At 41.5% G+C, this 15,334-nt stretch overlaps 1 protein-coding gene across 3 annotated transcripts in view; it reads right to left on the bottom strand.

The window, feature by feature from the left end:
* The window catches only part of LOC127637567 (tetraspanin-12-like), a 28,481-nt gene extending 13,203 nt beyond the window's left edge, over positions 1 to 15,278 (bottom strand). Inside the window, exons 1-3 of one of the 3 annotated variants that reach the window (XM_052118683.1) lie at positions 14,706 to 15,278; positions 3,316 to 3,398; positions 1,025 to 1,160 (exon numbers count right to left, since the gene is read on the bottom strand). In XM_052118683.1, coding sequence (XP_051974643.1) covers positions 1,025 to 1,160; positions 3,316 to 3,395 — 216 coding nt within the window. In that variant the 5' untranslated portion in view covers positions 3,396 to 3,398; positions 14,706 to 15,278. Of the gene's footprint in view, positions 1 to 1,024; positions 1,161 to 3,315; positions 3,399 to 4,887; positions 8,544 to 14,705 lie in introns of those variants that run through there. The other 2 variants (XM_052118682.1, XM_052118684.1) reach the window with 2 other exon arrangements.
* Positions 15,279 to 15,334: the final 56 nt, after the last annotated feature.

Here is a 15,334-nt window from a genome sequence, read left to right as displayed (position 1 = left end):
ATTTGTTTTCCGAAGACCGAAACAGAAAAGAGTAAGAACTCTTTACAGGCAAGTATTCCACGAGACATGCTCACACTGCACACGTAAGCAGTAGACCGACATTGAACCTCTGAACAAACTGCGAATCGGCATTTCTTTCATCTGTTCTTCAAATATAATAAAGTGGGTTTCTTCAATGTGTATTTGTGTCTAACAGCATTTCTTGTCATGTGTTACTCTGAGATGTCTTACAAAATACTCTGGTCTAAACAGAGTGCAACTGTCTGGTTCCAGAAGTAAAAATTCCATTCATTTTCTTCATAGGTAATTGATTTTTAACAATAACAGAAACCTTTAAAGACAGTTCTGCCATGAGCTCTGAAGTTGTTAATCAATGGAATAGGCTTCTGTTGAATCTACATACTCTTGGTTGCATTAAAAAAAATATTTCTGAGGTGGAAAAAATGTATTACATTTTGATGAAAGATTATGAAAATAAATGTTTGCCTTTATAATAATGTGCACTGATTAACAATAAAACCAGGGGCATTTATTAAGAATGTAAACGGGTAAAATTTGAATTTCATGTTTTCTTTAAAGTCATCATGAAATGGCTTGTGCAAAAAATATTGTGAAAAATTTTATTTTTTTAAATAAGAGTGCTTGGTGAAAAGGAAAGTCTTTTCAGAGGCAGAACAAGATATTACATTTCAATGAATGATTATGAAGGCAAACATTTTTATTCTTTGTAATAGTGTGCACTAATGAACCATGTGCATTAAAACCAGGGACATTTATTACAAAAGTAAATAAGGTCAATTTTGATTTCATGTTGTCTGAAATCTCTCTCTCTACTCCCCTCTAGTGAATAAGATAAAGGTATCAGTGAGGGGCAAATGGATGTTGATAGCAAATATTATTTTAAGTCTGCAGCGCAGGGTGTTCAACCATACCAACAGCAGCCAAACTCAGAATAATCTATGCACATTAAACTACACAGAAGCCTTTTTTTGTTGTTTTTTTTTTTACTCCCAGTTATACGTACCCAGCACAGTAGGAGAAGATTGCACTTGAGTGTTCCGCAGTAGCCTACCATTGCCACGATGATTAGAAAACAGCACACAGCAATTATGACTGGATGGACAACAGGGGAGTATGTGAGGACGGCTGCCTCCTCCAGTCTGAGAGAGAGAGAGAGAGAGAGAGAGAGAGGGGAAGAGTCAATTCTTGGCAGTCTTTTTGTTTATTTATCTGTCCATCCTGCTTGCATTCCCACATCTCTCAGAGAAAGTCTCCTCTCTTTGGGCTGTATATATGAGTAATGCACAAGTTACAAATAAACTGTGATTATTCTCTGTAGGAATACAAACTCTCTCTTCCTTTCTCTTGCAGTCTGTACTTTTGTTTGGCTCTCTTTTTCTCCATTTCTCACCTTTAAGAGCTCACCCTTATTTTCACATAGGGAAGACATGGGAAAGTTTTTAAGTTAAACAAGATTTGCATTTCTTAAAGGGGTCATGACGTGGCTTTTTATTATTTTGATATGTTCCCTGAGGTTCACTTATAATATTAGAAAAGTTATTTTTTTGCACAATATATTTTTAAAACATGTTCATTTTACACCCTCATTCTGTCAGAAACACTCAGTTTTGGTGCTGCTTCTCCTTTAAGACTTGACCGTAAACGCCCACTGTTCGGATTGGCTCTCTGTTCTTGACTGATCTGCTTTCTCTTCTTGCCATCTCACTGCTCAACACTACTGGGCGGACTACGGTAGTGACTAAAGGTAAAGTAGGCATTGATGTGTTGTTGTGGAGACGGTCAGATGTGACGTCACAATGTGATGTCACAATGTGGAGGAAGTAAAGAACGAGTCTCCAGCTTGGTTTCAACAAATGCTCTTTTTGAAGTGAGGTGGAGATTTTGAGTTCTGAAACTTACAGTATGTTTTTATCAGCCTGATCTCATTAATATACATAGTGATGATTAATCGAGTGAAGAGTTTTTATTCATTTTAAGATTTTAAGATTTAGTCTTGATTAAAAGTGAATTAATCCTTTTATATATATATATATATATATATATATATATATTATAATGTCAGTTGCATTAAATAAATGTTAACTAATCTAATTAAACATATATGCAATCGAATTAATTGATTCATTCCATGCATTCAATATTAATCATTTCAAAAAGTACACATAAACATCTGTACATTTCTAATGGTGTTAATACATAATTATGATGTTTAGATGCTGTAAATACGTAATGTTGTCTGTGCAAACGTAAGAGAATGTACGTTTGCTTGTACCAAACTTTATGTAAGAATACATTCACATTCTCATGAGATCAAGTTGTTTTTATAGAACAATGACATCTTATATGCCATGGATCAAGTAAAATGTTATTCCTCATCTCATGACCCCTTTAAAAGGAAATTACAGTGCTTGCAATGCAGTAAAAGAATGCTAAAAAATGTCAAAGTACATATCATTAATATACCTAACAGCTATATGCAAAAAAGTTTGAATGGAGTCTGTTAATTCAGTGGTTCAATCTGAAGTTTAATACTTTGAGTTAGGTGTTTTGTACAAACCCTAACCAGAATGTTTCAGGAATATCAATAGAGTGCTGCCCTGAAAACACCATTTAACTAATAAAGAATGTGTGAAAACCACCAATAACCCAAACAAAAACCATCTTCAGTCACCTAAAAATAAATTCTATGCCTCCTCTTTGGCACCATAGAAAGAGCTATCACTGGAAGAGATTCAAACACATAAGTATCATATATTTAAAATGTTCAACTCTAATTAATATCAACTCTCTTTCTTTCTGTGGAGATGAGATTTTTAGAGTCGTCAAAAGGGGGGCTAACTCAGCAAGTCCCCACGATGCAACTCTGGAAATCCTAATGTGTTGTGTAGAATTAAGTCTTCACACAATTTTCACTCTGTTGAGTTCCACTTATGATGTAAGCCACAGAGGTCTCTGTGACGACTCTGTATTATAATACACACCTTGGTAATTAATAGTTTTTTCTATCAATCAACACTAATTAGATATCACTTGCCTCCAGGTATTATTGGGACTTTTGGGAGGGAAAAATCTGATTTTTTTGTAATGCTCAAAAGCATTTTGAAAAAAAAAAAATAAAAAAAAATTTTGATTTTTCCCTAGAATTGCACACCTCACTTATGCTTGTAATTAGTTCATAAGCTAGAGGCCAGGCCGGCTGAAAATTGGGAAAACAGTAAATTAGACATTTACATGGACCACTGCCCCAAATGAAAGGATTTTTCGGCTCACACCTGTCCGTCCACTAACACTCACCTGGTGTCGGCGGTTAAGGTGAGCACATTGTTCAGGTGATCCCTGAGGCAGGCGGCCACTCCTAGCACACACAGGGCCATAAGCTTGAGGGGTGTAAAGAGAGAGAACCAAGTTGCATTTATATTAAAGGAAGATCACATGCACACATTTCAGGCAAAACATAAAAAGAAGAAGGTTAGGTTTTGCTAGGTTTTAAATGACAAAAAAAATGATCTGCAGTTCATAGATAAGACAAAAAAAGTATTTGGACACGTTCTGGCTGTCAAACTTAGTGGAACATGTCTATTGTTAACATGATGAGTTACATCTGTGGTTACTCTGCTAGGACACCAGTGTGAACGTGAAGGGAGCTGACTTTATATATCCACTAAATAGTAGGGTACATGGGGCTAGAGGCCCACCGGGGTAAAAGGCACATTTGATTTGATTTTCTCCCAAAACACTAAATAGCAACAAAAACCACCACAGTACTTACCTAAACACCTGTTTGTCACTATATACTGCAAAACATTCCTGATCCATGAGATTATTGCATTTACTGTCTAAAGTTTTATTTTGAGGTAATTTGATCTAATATTTAATGATTTTAAAAATCTTGCAAATTTACGTTGCTAATGTGAATCTCTGAAATTATCACATTTATTTTTAGCTAAACTACTTATTTGTCATTTTTAGTTTAGTTCAAGTTGATTAAATGAATAGTATTTTAAAAATTGTACAATAAGTGAAAGGATGGTTTCTGGACTTAAAAGCCCCTTTGCTGCAGAGGCTAAATGCCCCAATAAAACATATTGTTTTTCTTAAGTGGGGTGAATAGATTGTTATGAACATTTTAAAAGTGGGCTCATATTTACTGATCCATTCACAATAGAGATTAATTTGTTTATAGAATATTTGAGATGTTATGAAATGCCAAATGTGACTGAAATGAACAGGAATGGTTAACCATTTTCTGTAGTTATTTTGAATAATAATGATCTTAATTTGTTACTCTTACTGTCTCAAATGTATTGCCTAAGTTTACAAAGTTTGCCCTATAAATATTTTACCCTATATCTAGTGCACATGATATCACTATAACCACCCTGTGGGCCTTTTACCCCAAGTGTCGGGGCCTTTAATATTTTGTCATCTCTAATTCCATCAAATTAAACAATTCTACTATGTTATGTCTAAATACCACAAATGTGTTACATGAATCTGTGTTTTGTGTATAGTGTTGGCTTGGAAACCTATTTAGGTACTGGGCTATGTTTGACATGCAGCAATATTATAGTGGCCTACGCAAGCATTCTTGGTCTAAAAACACCCCCTAATGCTTATCACATTAATTCCCTAAAATAGTTCGCAGCAGAATGTGAGCTGTGTGCCATTTGAGCATATCTTAGATTCAGGCTGCACTCCACATGAATATAACAAGATGGTGAGTGAGGGAAACAGATTGCGCGTTGGAGAGCGAGTGGCTGTTGCGCATCTGTAGCTCAGAGCGCACTGCAGCAGCAGCAGCTCGTCGGCGCGCCATGTAACGTGAGCGCTCACTCGGCCACCTGCTCCAACTTGGACTCGTCTTACCCAAAAGAGAAAGTTGAGCGCGTAGAGCAGACAGCGCAGACACTTCACCGAATCCTCCCGGGCCATTCTGAGCGCACCAACTGCTCGCCAAAAGCCCTCATTTTAACTTCTGCCACCATGGCACCATAATCCGCTTAGGGGCAAATCAGTTTTAACACTGCACTTTTTAATTGTTTAACATATATACAGCTTGCTTGAGATGGCAAGTGAATTATAGCTATGTTTTTAATTCATTCCCTGTTACATGTCCTTGTGCGCATTCAGTGCGCATCCATAATAACTTGCTATAACGCTGTATATATCCGTGGGAGGTTTAAGAAAGCAACAAGATGCAATTGTCTTGTCCTGCGGGGTGATGAAATGAATCCAGATCATTCAGGACAATTCAAACCAAAAAAATCCCAGGAGTCCCACACTTGAAAGAAAAACATTTCTCAGACATCACCAGAGTTTGTCTTTTAAATGTTGTGTGAAATAGCGTTGCAGGACAACTCCTCAGACTTGGTGCATAAAATGTTGACATTCATAACGGGGCGACGCGCAACAGTCACTGCCATCCATCCATTCACTCCGCCACTGTCATTCCAGGCGTTGTGTACTCCAGTCAATGCCAGTTGTGCACACCTCGCCTTTCCACAAATGTTGTGTTAAACTTGTGCCTGTACGAGACTTCCACTCTAAAAGTGCTTTCTGTCATCCGGAGCAGCGGTTCCTCTGGGTCCTAGAGGCAAACTTTGGATCAATGCACCCAGCCTGATCATGGGACGGGATATTACTGACTGTTTCCTATGATAAATAAAGAGCCTTCCTCAAGGGGCGCATGGTGGCTCAGAAAAGCGTATCCGCCATTGGGCCGCATTCAAATCTCAAGACGCATTACTGATGATTTTGTACACTAAACGTATAATATTTTTAACACGTTTATTCCAATTATTAGTTACTGACATTAAAGTGAAAATCTACTTTTAAAATTTAAAACATGTTTTCCACTAATCACAAACGACTTTGATTGAGCCATCTTCAACAGCGCGGAGAAAAGTTACAGCTACCATGTGAAAGCGATGCTCCGACCGCACTGCTTCTTCTAATTAAGTAACGCTGAAAAAGTACTAAACGACAATTAATTTAAATACACATCCAAGGTTGACTATTTAAATTGTGAGAATTATTACGGAGACCCATGTGAACCTGACTAATACGGTTCAACACCTAGCCGCTAAGCTCTCCCACGCTGGAACTCTTGTTTAATGCTTATTTCAATTTTACCAGGCTATTTTGTCTCTATGGTCATTATTGTATGCATCCCAATGCATGTATCAACAGTCCTTGGAATGTGTCCAGATCCCCGCCTCAGAGAGATCTGATCTCTGAGGTCAGATCTGATGAGTGTATTGTCTTGAGAGAGACAGTCACAATCTGCTATTATCTGGGGATGTGTTGATGAACTACGGTGCTTGCAGCTGTCCTAGATATCACTTTATATCACAAATGCAAATATAATTAGTTACAACAGAAACAATACAGTTTATTGGTTGCTTTACAAAACAATTACACAATATGAATATGCTAATGTAACGGGAGTGTATGATCAGGTTTTGTGAAGGACGACTCACAAGATGACTTCTTGTCTTTTCACAATTTATTGGTTCCTGTAGAACACAATGCACATTAAATTGCCTTCTGGCTTCCTCTCACTGCACCTCTGCTTCCCTCAGCAGTATAAAACGAGACTGAGCACTTATGTATTTAAAATACATTACAAATGCATTCATTCAACATTACATGAGGTATTTTGCTCAGAGTGCACATTACCTATAGAAAACCATTAACACTTCAGAAAATATTAAGCATTAAATGCAACAAACACATAAACACAGTACATATGTTTCCATAAAGAAAATAACAGCAACCCATGTTAGGCTGAATGAAAAGTGTGTGTAAAGTCATAGAGAAACGAAAATTACATTAATAAACAAAGAGAAAAATGCATACCTGTAGAACACAATGCACATTAAATTGCCTTCTGGCTTCCTCTCACTGCACCTCTGCTTCCTAAACATACATAAATACAGCGTTTACACAAAAGAGGCCCTGAAATCTCCGACGAGCTACATTGTTCACATGGCGACCCGCCTGTCGCTGGGTAAAATGGCGGCAAAAAAAAGTGAATATAAGAACACTGCTAAAAAGTATTTGTGCGATTAAACTAACACAAGACTGCTACATAGCATTATTGTATTAATATAAGACGTTAAAAGTAACTTAAATAATTAAATTTCCGAAGAAAACAATACTTTAGCCCAGCAGCACATTTCCACACAACTTACCCTCAGCAGTATAAAACGAGACTGAGGGAGATGGAGCACTACGGAAGCTTAGGAGGTACAAAAGGGTATAGTGTGCATGTAGGGTCATTTCCACAGGCACATTCGCAAAAATAAAGATAAATAAAAATAACACAATGAGATAAAATTCACAGATATTCAATAAAATAATTAAATGGCAAATAAAATTCACAGATGTTCAATAAAATAATAAGAATTATTAAAGTGCATTTTTAACTCCGTTACACCCACCCCCACTGAATTTTATCGAACTTGGGCACCTAGTACACAACCACTGAAGAAAACACTAACAAAATTACAAATTACAGAGGGTCAACATCAAGAAAACCAACACCAAATGTATCCCGTAAGGATGAAGTGGTATGAGGGCAGCCTAAACCCTCAATCCAGCAACTGGCAACACAGGGGTGCCTTGTACACCCCACAAGACCCTAACGCAGTGCAATGTAGGCCCATGATAGTAAAAAAATCTTTTACAGTTTAAAAGGATACCAAACACCAATACAAAGAAACTACAGCCAAAAACATAAGCTATATGGTATTGCTTTAGTCAGTAATAGCCCGAACATGGACTTGCAAACAGTCTTAACATTAAACTTTTCCTGAACAACGTCCTGCCTGGACATAGTTTGTATAAGTCTGTTTACAGGTTTGACTAAGCGTCCAAATCTTGACCTAACCTGTGTGAGTGCACTAGAGTCACTAGAGTATATGGATGAGGTCTGAACAGTAGTGTGTAAAGTGTCTGACAAATTGTCTGTCTGTGTCACAGTGTCATGAATGTGGTCTGATTGTCTCAGGACGTCCACAGCAGTCACAGGTCTAGAGTCATAAGTTTGGTTGTCCTCAGACAAGACTAGGGAATCGTGAGGGTCACGGGTCACACTTGTTACATCAGCAACATCCACTTCTGACTGACTAGGTGTAGACAACTGTGTGATCCATTCTATGGTTCTTTTCTCAGAGTCCACAGGCTCTGGAACCGTCAAGGGCTCTGTCCCTCTACCACAGTCATAGCTGAGTGTCCATCACTGCCATCAACAAGGCTGTCACTAGCATTGAAAAGAGTCCTGCTCGCTCTCTCAGAAGAGATCTCTCCTGCCTCTCTCACATCATCAGGTGTTGGGGCTGAGGATACTGCAACAGACACAGATGAAGCGTGGTCAGACAGTCCAGATGAGTCACCCACAGGGAGGAAATTTACAAGCATCAGCAGGTTCCTGTGGATCACCTTCTCCTGTCCAGTGATTGTGTCGCGGATCCTGTATGTGTGTGTCTCTGCGTTCATGTCCACCACAGTGTAGATTGTTGATTCCCAGCGGTCAGCAAGTTTCTTTTACCCCTCTCTTTCCTGTTGGCCATGAGCACCCTGTCACCAATGTCAATTTTGGAGCCCTTCACTTTCTTGTTGTACAGCTGAGCATGTCTACACTGCTCTTTTGCAGCATGGTCTTGTGCAATAACCATTGCTTCTTTCAGATCATCGGCGAGACATGCCACGTACTTGTCGTAGTTCGTCACAGCAGAGTCATGAAGGACACTCCGGAAGAGGACGTCAACAGGTAGGCGAGGGATACGACCAAACATGAGGTAAAAAGGGGGTAGCCAGTCGTCTCATGGGCTGTGCAGTTGTACATAAAAGTCAGAGTCTGTAAGCGTCGCGGCCAGTCAGCTTTATCTTCAGGAGAAAGTGCGTGAATCATGCCACCCAAGGTTCTATTGAAACGTTCCACACTGCCGTTTCCCATAGGGTGGTAAGGGGTTGTGTGTGACTTCCTTACACCTGAGACTTTTAGCAGCTCACTGATCAGCCGACTCTCAAAATTTGCACCCTGATCACTGTGGATCCTCTCTGGGAATCCAAAGACACAGAAGTACCGGTCCCAGAGAACTCTTGCCACCTGCTTAGCCGTCTGGTCTTTACATGGAAACGCCTGAGCCATCCGTGTAAAATGGTCTGTTATTACCAAGACATCAACAGACTTGTTTCTGGAATTTTCTGCCGACCAAAAATCTATACAGACAAGCTCCAGTGGCCTGGTTGACATTATACTTTCCAAGGGGGCCCGCCCTTCAGGCTCAACAGTCTTGCTGACAATGCATCGCTGACAATGACGGACATAGTCTCTCACATCTCTGTCGAGGTTTGGCCAGAAAAATCTCTGTCTTGCCAAGCTGAGGCTCCTGGACTGAGCTTGATGTCCAGCTCTGTCATGAACTCCTCGCAGAATATCAGTCTTTAGTGAGTCAGGAACCACATATTGGAAACGTTTTGCCTTGGTTTTCTGGTCTCTTGAAACCCTGTACAGCACGCCATTGCTCACTGTGAGCCTGTCCCAATGCTTCAAGTACCTAGTGACATACACTGACTCTTTGAACCTTTCTCTCCTAGAAGGCCTCCTACGTCTCTCAACATAGGACAGAACACGAGAGAGAGTTCCATCCTCCAACTGCTTATCACGGAGTTCCTTTTCAGTGTAAGCTGGTAAGCTATCTTGTCCAGGTGGAACCAACTGAGGTAGGTGTTGCAACACTGAAACAGCACGAGCCCTCGGGCCAGCATCCCACTCAATGTGTGACTGTAGCACAGCAGACACATCCTCCACTTCAACAGATTGGGCGTGCATGCGAATTGGACTGCATGCGGACTGGGAGTCGTTACTGACTGGATAAGGTTTCCTGTGACCACTGGATGACCGGAAGGCATTCTGGACAGAGGTACTTGACATGTCTTTGACCTCGTTCAAGAGGCCCGCATAAGGTTCAGCAAGCAGCCTGCAGCCAACACTCTCCTTGACAAATGGCACACGGCTCAGGGCATCAGCAACGATGTTCTGCTGACCAGGGACATACTTGATATCGAAGTCGTAACTCGCCAACTTGGCAACCCAGCGTTGCTCACAGCAGTCTAGCTTTGGCTTAGTCAGGATATGAGTCAGTGGGTTATTATCTGTCCAGATTGTGAATTTGTGGCCTTTTAGCCAGTGGCTGAACTTGTCACAGACTGACCATTTCAAAGCCAGAAACTCCAATCGGTGGGCTGGATAGTTCTTTTGGGACTGAGATAACGACTTGCTGGCAAAAGCGATGGGCCTGGCACGTGTTTCACCTTCTTGAACTTGAGACAGAACAGCACCTATTCCATCCAGAGATGCATCAGTCGACAGCATAAAGGGACGGGTGAAGTCAGGATGAGCCAAAACAACACTGTGAACCAGTGAAGCCTTCAGGTTTGCAAAAGCCTCTTCTTGCTCCTGTGTCCAGTCAGATACACACAACTTCCTGCTTGACAGTTTGTTTTTATATTGCTTGCCTTTCCTTTTCTCACCTTTCAGTAGTTGAAACAGAGGTTGGGCGATGGCAGAATATTTGGGCACGAAGTGCTGATAGTAATTAATCATCCCCAAAAATGATCTTATCCGCTTCTGCGACGGAGTAACACCATCAGTCTCCATGAGGTCAGAGCTCGTCATTTTTGTTATGTTCTCAACCTTACTGGGGTCCGTTGACACTCCAGTCTCATCAATTATGTGACCGAGAAACTTAACAGACCTCCTGAGGAAAAAGCACTTCTTGGGGGCCAACTTTAAGTTGTGGCTGCGCAGTCTGTCAAACACCATCTTCAGGCGCAACAAGGCAGTCTCTTCATCAGGAGCAAACACCAACAGATCATCCAAGTAGCACAGTAGACTTAGGTAGTTTTGGTCTCCAAAGATGCTGGTCATCATTCGCATGAAACTGCCAGGGCTGTTGCAAAGGCCCTGTGGCAGACGATTATACTCATACAGGCCTATGGGAGTGGTGAAGGCAGAGTATTTCCTGTCGTCCTCATGCAGTAGCATGTTGTAGAAACCAGAAGTCAAATCCATTGTGCTGAAGAAACAGTTGCCTCCCAGCTGCCAAACAATCTGCCTGGTGAGGGAGGGATGAGCATCCTTGAAGGTCCTCTTATTCAACCAGCTGAAAGTCTGTACAGATGCGGAGATCTCCGTTCTTTTTCCACACAAGCACCAATGGTGACGCATATTCACTTGTCGATTTCCTGATGATTTCCTTCTCCTCCATCTCGCTCAGTACCTGGCGAAGTTTCTGGTACTGGCCAGGGGCACTCTCCTGTATGGAAGCCTGAATGGTCTGCTGTCAGACAGGTGTATGCGGTGTATAAAGCCCTTCGCCTCCCCACAGTCCAGGTGGTGGCGTGAAAAGATGTCTTCATACTGTAAAACAAGGTTCGACATCCTCCTCTTACAGTCCTCTGAAACTTCACATGATTCAATGTCAACAGTACTGAGCCCAACCGACCTGAGCTTGTCCATGGCGGCGTTTCCATCAGCAGTACATGATGCAGCTGATTGGGTGCAGCTGACCAGTGGAGCCTCTGAACGCTCAGCAACATCCATGTCTTCAATAGACACACAGGAATAGACATCTGCCAGCTTAGCATTGCGTCTCAACAGCACCGGTCTGTCAGATGTGTTTATGAGCTTTAGTGGGACCCACCTGTCTCCCCACAGGGAAGTCACAATCTTTGCAACCAAAACACCTCTTGGAGCTGAGCGGGATGACGTGAGCTCTGTCACGATGGTACTGCCTGGGGAAACAGCTGTGTTTTTGGGTAGTTTCCCCAGATGAGATACTCACGGCCAGGCTCGAGGCATGTAGCTGAGTTACACCTAACTGTCCCGATTTTGACCGGAACATCCTCACCTCTCCAGGGGTTCAGGCCAGACAGCATAGACAGGAAATGTTCAGCTTCTGGGTCTCTGGCAGGGCAGGGGCCGGACACTGTCTCCCAATAGGACTCACATAGCTTAGACTGATGCAGGATGTGCTTTATAACATTGGTTCCTAGTATCAACTCATCGTGTTGTCCTGGAACTACAAGCGTGGGGACTAACACTTTACAGCCATACACTTCCATTTCCACTTCAAAAGCACACTTTGGCTTAACACGAATTCCACCACATCCAACAAGTACAACATTCACATCCATCAGCTTTTGGTCTGTTATCAGCCCAGCATCTCTCAGTTTTGTCTCAGCTGCCTCACTAATGCTGCAAGCCATTGAACCACTGTCCAACATTCCGCCCATTTTCACTGAATCACCCATTATCACAGATGTGTAGAAAAGACTGCCACTGTTGCCAACTCTGTGAATGTTCTGATAAACAACAACTTCAGATTCATTACATGAGTCTTTCACAGACGTGTAAATTATCTCAGCATCAAACATATCATCGGTATGGGAGTCTAAAGAATGACCTGTACTAACTCCCTCTGGATACAGGTCCTCTAGTTTCCCTCAGACTGGGATTGGGAGGAGTTGTTAGCGGGGCAATTCTGTCTGGTATGGCCTGGAGCAAGGCATACAAAACACAGTCTCTCCGACATGCAGTGGGAAATGGTGGTGTGACTGGACCCATTACAAACTCTACAAGCAGCTTCCCTGGGACGCCTGTCTCGCACTGTGCGCTGAAATCTCCCACCTCGGATGGGCTGGGAAATATTGCGCTGCTGCATTTTATCCATCATCTCCTGAAATATGTCGGCCATTCGAGTGAGGAGTCTATCCTCTGACTGTTGGAGGTTTTGAGCAACAACTGGGACAGAGGCATGGCTTGGAGTACGTTGGGACTCACCTTGAAATGGGACAGGTGCTGGAGAAGAACAAGGAGGGTGACACCCTGGGCGCTGAGCATGGAGAGAGGAAAGTGAGGGGCTTGAATCAGTGCGCTGCTCTGGCAACGCCAGACTTGAAGGTGGTAGAGAGGCCTGCTCAGAGGTGATGGTAGTGATGTGGCTTTTCAGCTGAGCAGTGCCAGTTGATCTGTAACTAGCCCTCAGCTCTCTCTGATAATCATCAATCCTCAGCTGAACATCACGTGAGGTCCACTCATGAATTGGCTTACACTTTAAGGTGCAGGACAGCTCTGGGTCGGGGCAGTGTTTGACAAACATGAGAGCCACTTCATCATTCATATTCTCTGTCTGTTTCCCTTGTCTGTGTAACCCTTCAAGAGCTAGGTCTGCTGCCTTGTTCAGTCTAATCCAGTAGTCGACTGGGTTTTCCTTGTGTTTAGGTAGAGTAGCATAAAAGTCTGCGAGTGGGAGACACGAGGGAGCCTCACTGAAATAGTGGAGAAGCACATTGTATATCAGTTCAGGTTTACGTTTAACATCAAGTGCAGGATCACTACGCAGGGCAATCTTCACAACATCTCTGGCCTTGCCCATTAAATGGCTCATAATTTCTTCTGCTTGGTCATGCACAGGAATCTCTTGTTTTCTGAGATGATTTTTAGTCATGTAAATCCAGTCCTGGACTGGGGTTTTGTCAGTGTCGTCACCTCTGAAAGACTGAAGTCCTTTATCAGATTTAAGATGGACTGTCACATGTGGGAGGTCACGTCTATTAACGTCACAGTGTGTGTTCTGGTCGGAAGAAATAGTCTGATGGTCACCAGTCATGTTCACAACACCAGCTGACATCAGCTTTGCAACAATGGATTCACCTATTTGAGCACCTAGCTGCCCTACCATATCTGTGAGATGGTGAATGACATCAGCATCACTGCCAGGTGTGGAAGTGTGGGGACCATCCCTAAAATACCCACTAACAGGAGTACATCCCGGGCTCTGACCTAGCCCTGTATCTGTATTATCAACATTTTTACACTTGGAATGTCCCACATCCCTACTGATAGTACCATCATTGAGCCAAGCACCCCTACCTTTTGGCAGACTAGGACTAGCAAATGTATCCATAGTTATATTATAGCATCTGCTTTCAATTTATCAAATATACTTGCGTTGTGTGTACTCATAAAAAAAAACAATAGTAATGGCAGATTAATCTGAAGAACAAAATGATGTATACAACATTAACAAAAGTCACCAAAAACTGATTAGTCTTTTTTTTTTTTTTTGTTTGTCCGTTTTGCTTTGTCGTTTCAACCTGACCACAAAGTAATCTTGATTGCAGAACAGGAGGACAGCATCCACGGCGATGAGCATCAAGCTGATCTGTAGATCCGACAGGTCACGGCACCAGTGTAACGGGAGTGTATGATCAGGTTTTGTGAAGGACGACTCACAAGATGACTTCTTGTCTTTTCACAATTTATTGGTTCCTGTAGAACACAATGCACATTAAATTGCCTTCTGGCTTCCTCTCACTGCACCTCTGCTTCCCTCAGCAGTATAAAACGAGACTGAGCACTTATGTATTTAAAATACATTACAAATGCATTCATTCAACATTACATGAGGTATTTTGCTCAGAGTGCACATTACCTATAGAAAACCATTAACACTTCAGAAAATATTAAGCATTAAATGCAACAAACACATAAACACAGTACATATGTTTCCATAAAGAAAATAACAGCAACCCATGTTAGGCTGAATGAAAAGTGTGTGTAAAGTCATAGAGAAACGAAAATTACATTAATAAACAAAGAGAAAAATGCATACCTGTAGAACACAATGCACATTAAATTGCCTTCTGGCTTCCTCTCACTGCACCTCTGCTTCCTAAACATACATAAATACAGCGTTTACACAAAAGAGGCCCTGAAATCTCCGACGAGCTACATTGTTCACATGGCGACCCGCCTGTCGCGGGTAAAATGGCGGCAAAAAAAAGTGAATATAAGAACACTGCTAAAAAGTATTTGTGCGATTAAACTAACACAAGACTGCTACATAGCATTATTGTATTAATATAAGACGTTAAAAGTAACTTAAATAATTAAATTTCCGAAGAAAACAATACTTTAGCCCAGCAGCACATTTCCACACAACTTACCCTCAGCAGTATAAAACGAGACTGAGGGAGATGGAGCACTACGGAAGCTTAGGAGGTACAAAAGGGTATAGTGTGCATGTAGGGTCATTTCCACAGGCACATTCGCAAAAATAAAGATAAATAAAAATAACACAATGAGATAAAATTCACAGATATTCAATAAAATAATTAAATGGCAAATAAAATTCACAGATGTTCAATAAAATAATAAGAATTATTAAAGTGCATTTTTAACTCCGTTACACTAAAAAAAAGTGTGCTTGTGGTCAGTTCATAAATACAATGGCCTTGGTTA

The sequence above is a fragment of the Xyrauchen texanus genome, chromosome 45, assembly GCF_025860055.1.
Source record: "Xyrauchen texanus isolate HMW12.3.18 chromosome 45, RBS_HiC_50CHRs, whole genome shotgun sequence".
Classification (NCBI taxonomy): Eukaryota; Metazoa; Chordata; class Actinopteri; order Cypriniformes; family Catostomidae; genus Xyrauchen; species Xyrauchen texanus.
The sequence above is the reverse complement of the archived record's forward strand: the minus strand, read 5'-3'. Positions and strand labels throughout refer to the sequence as shown.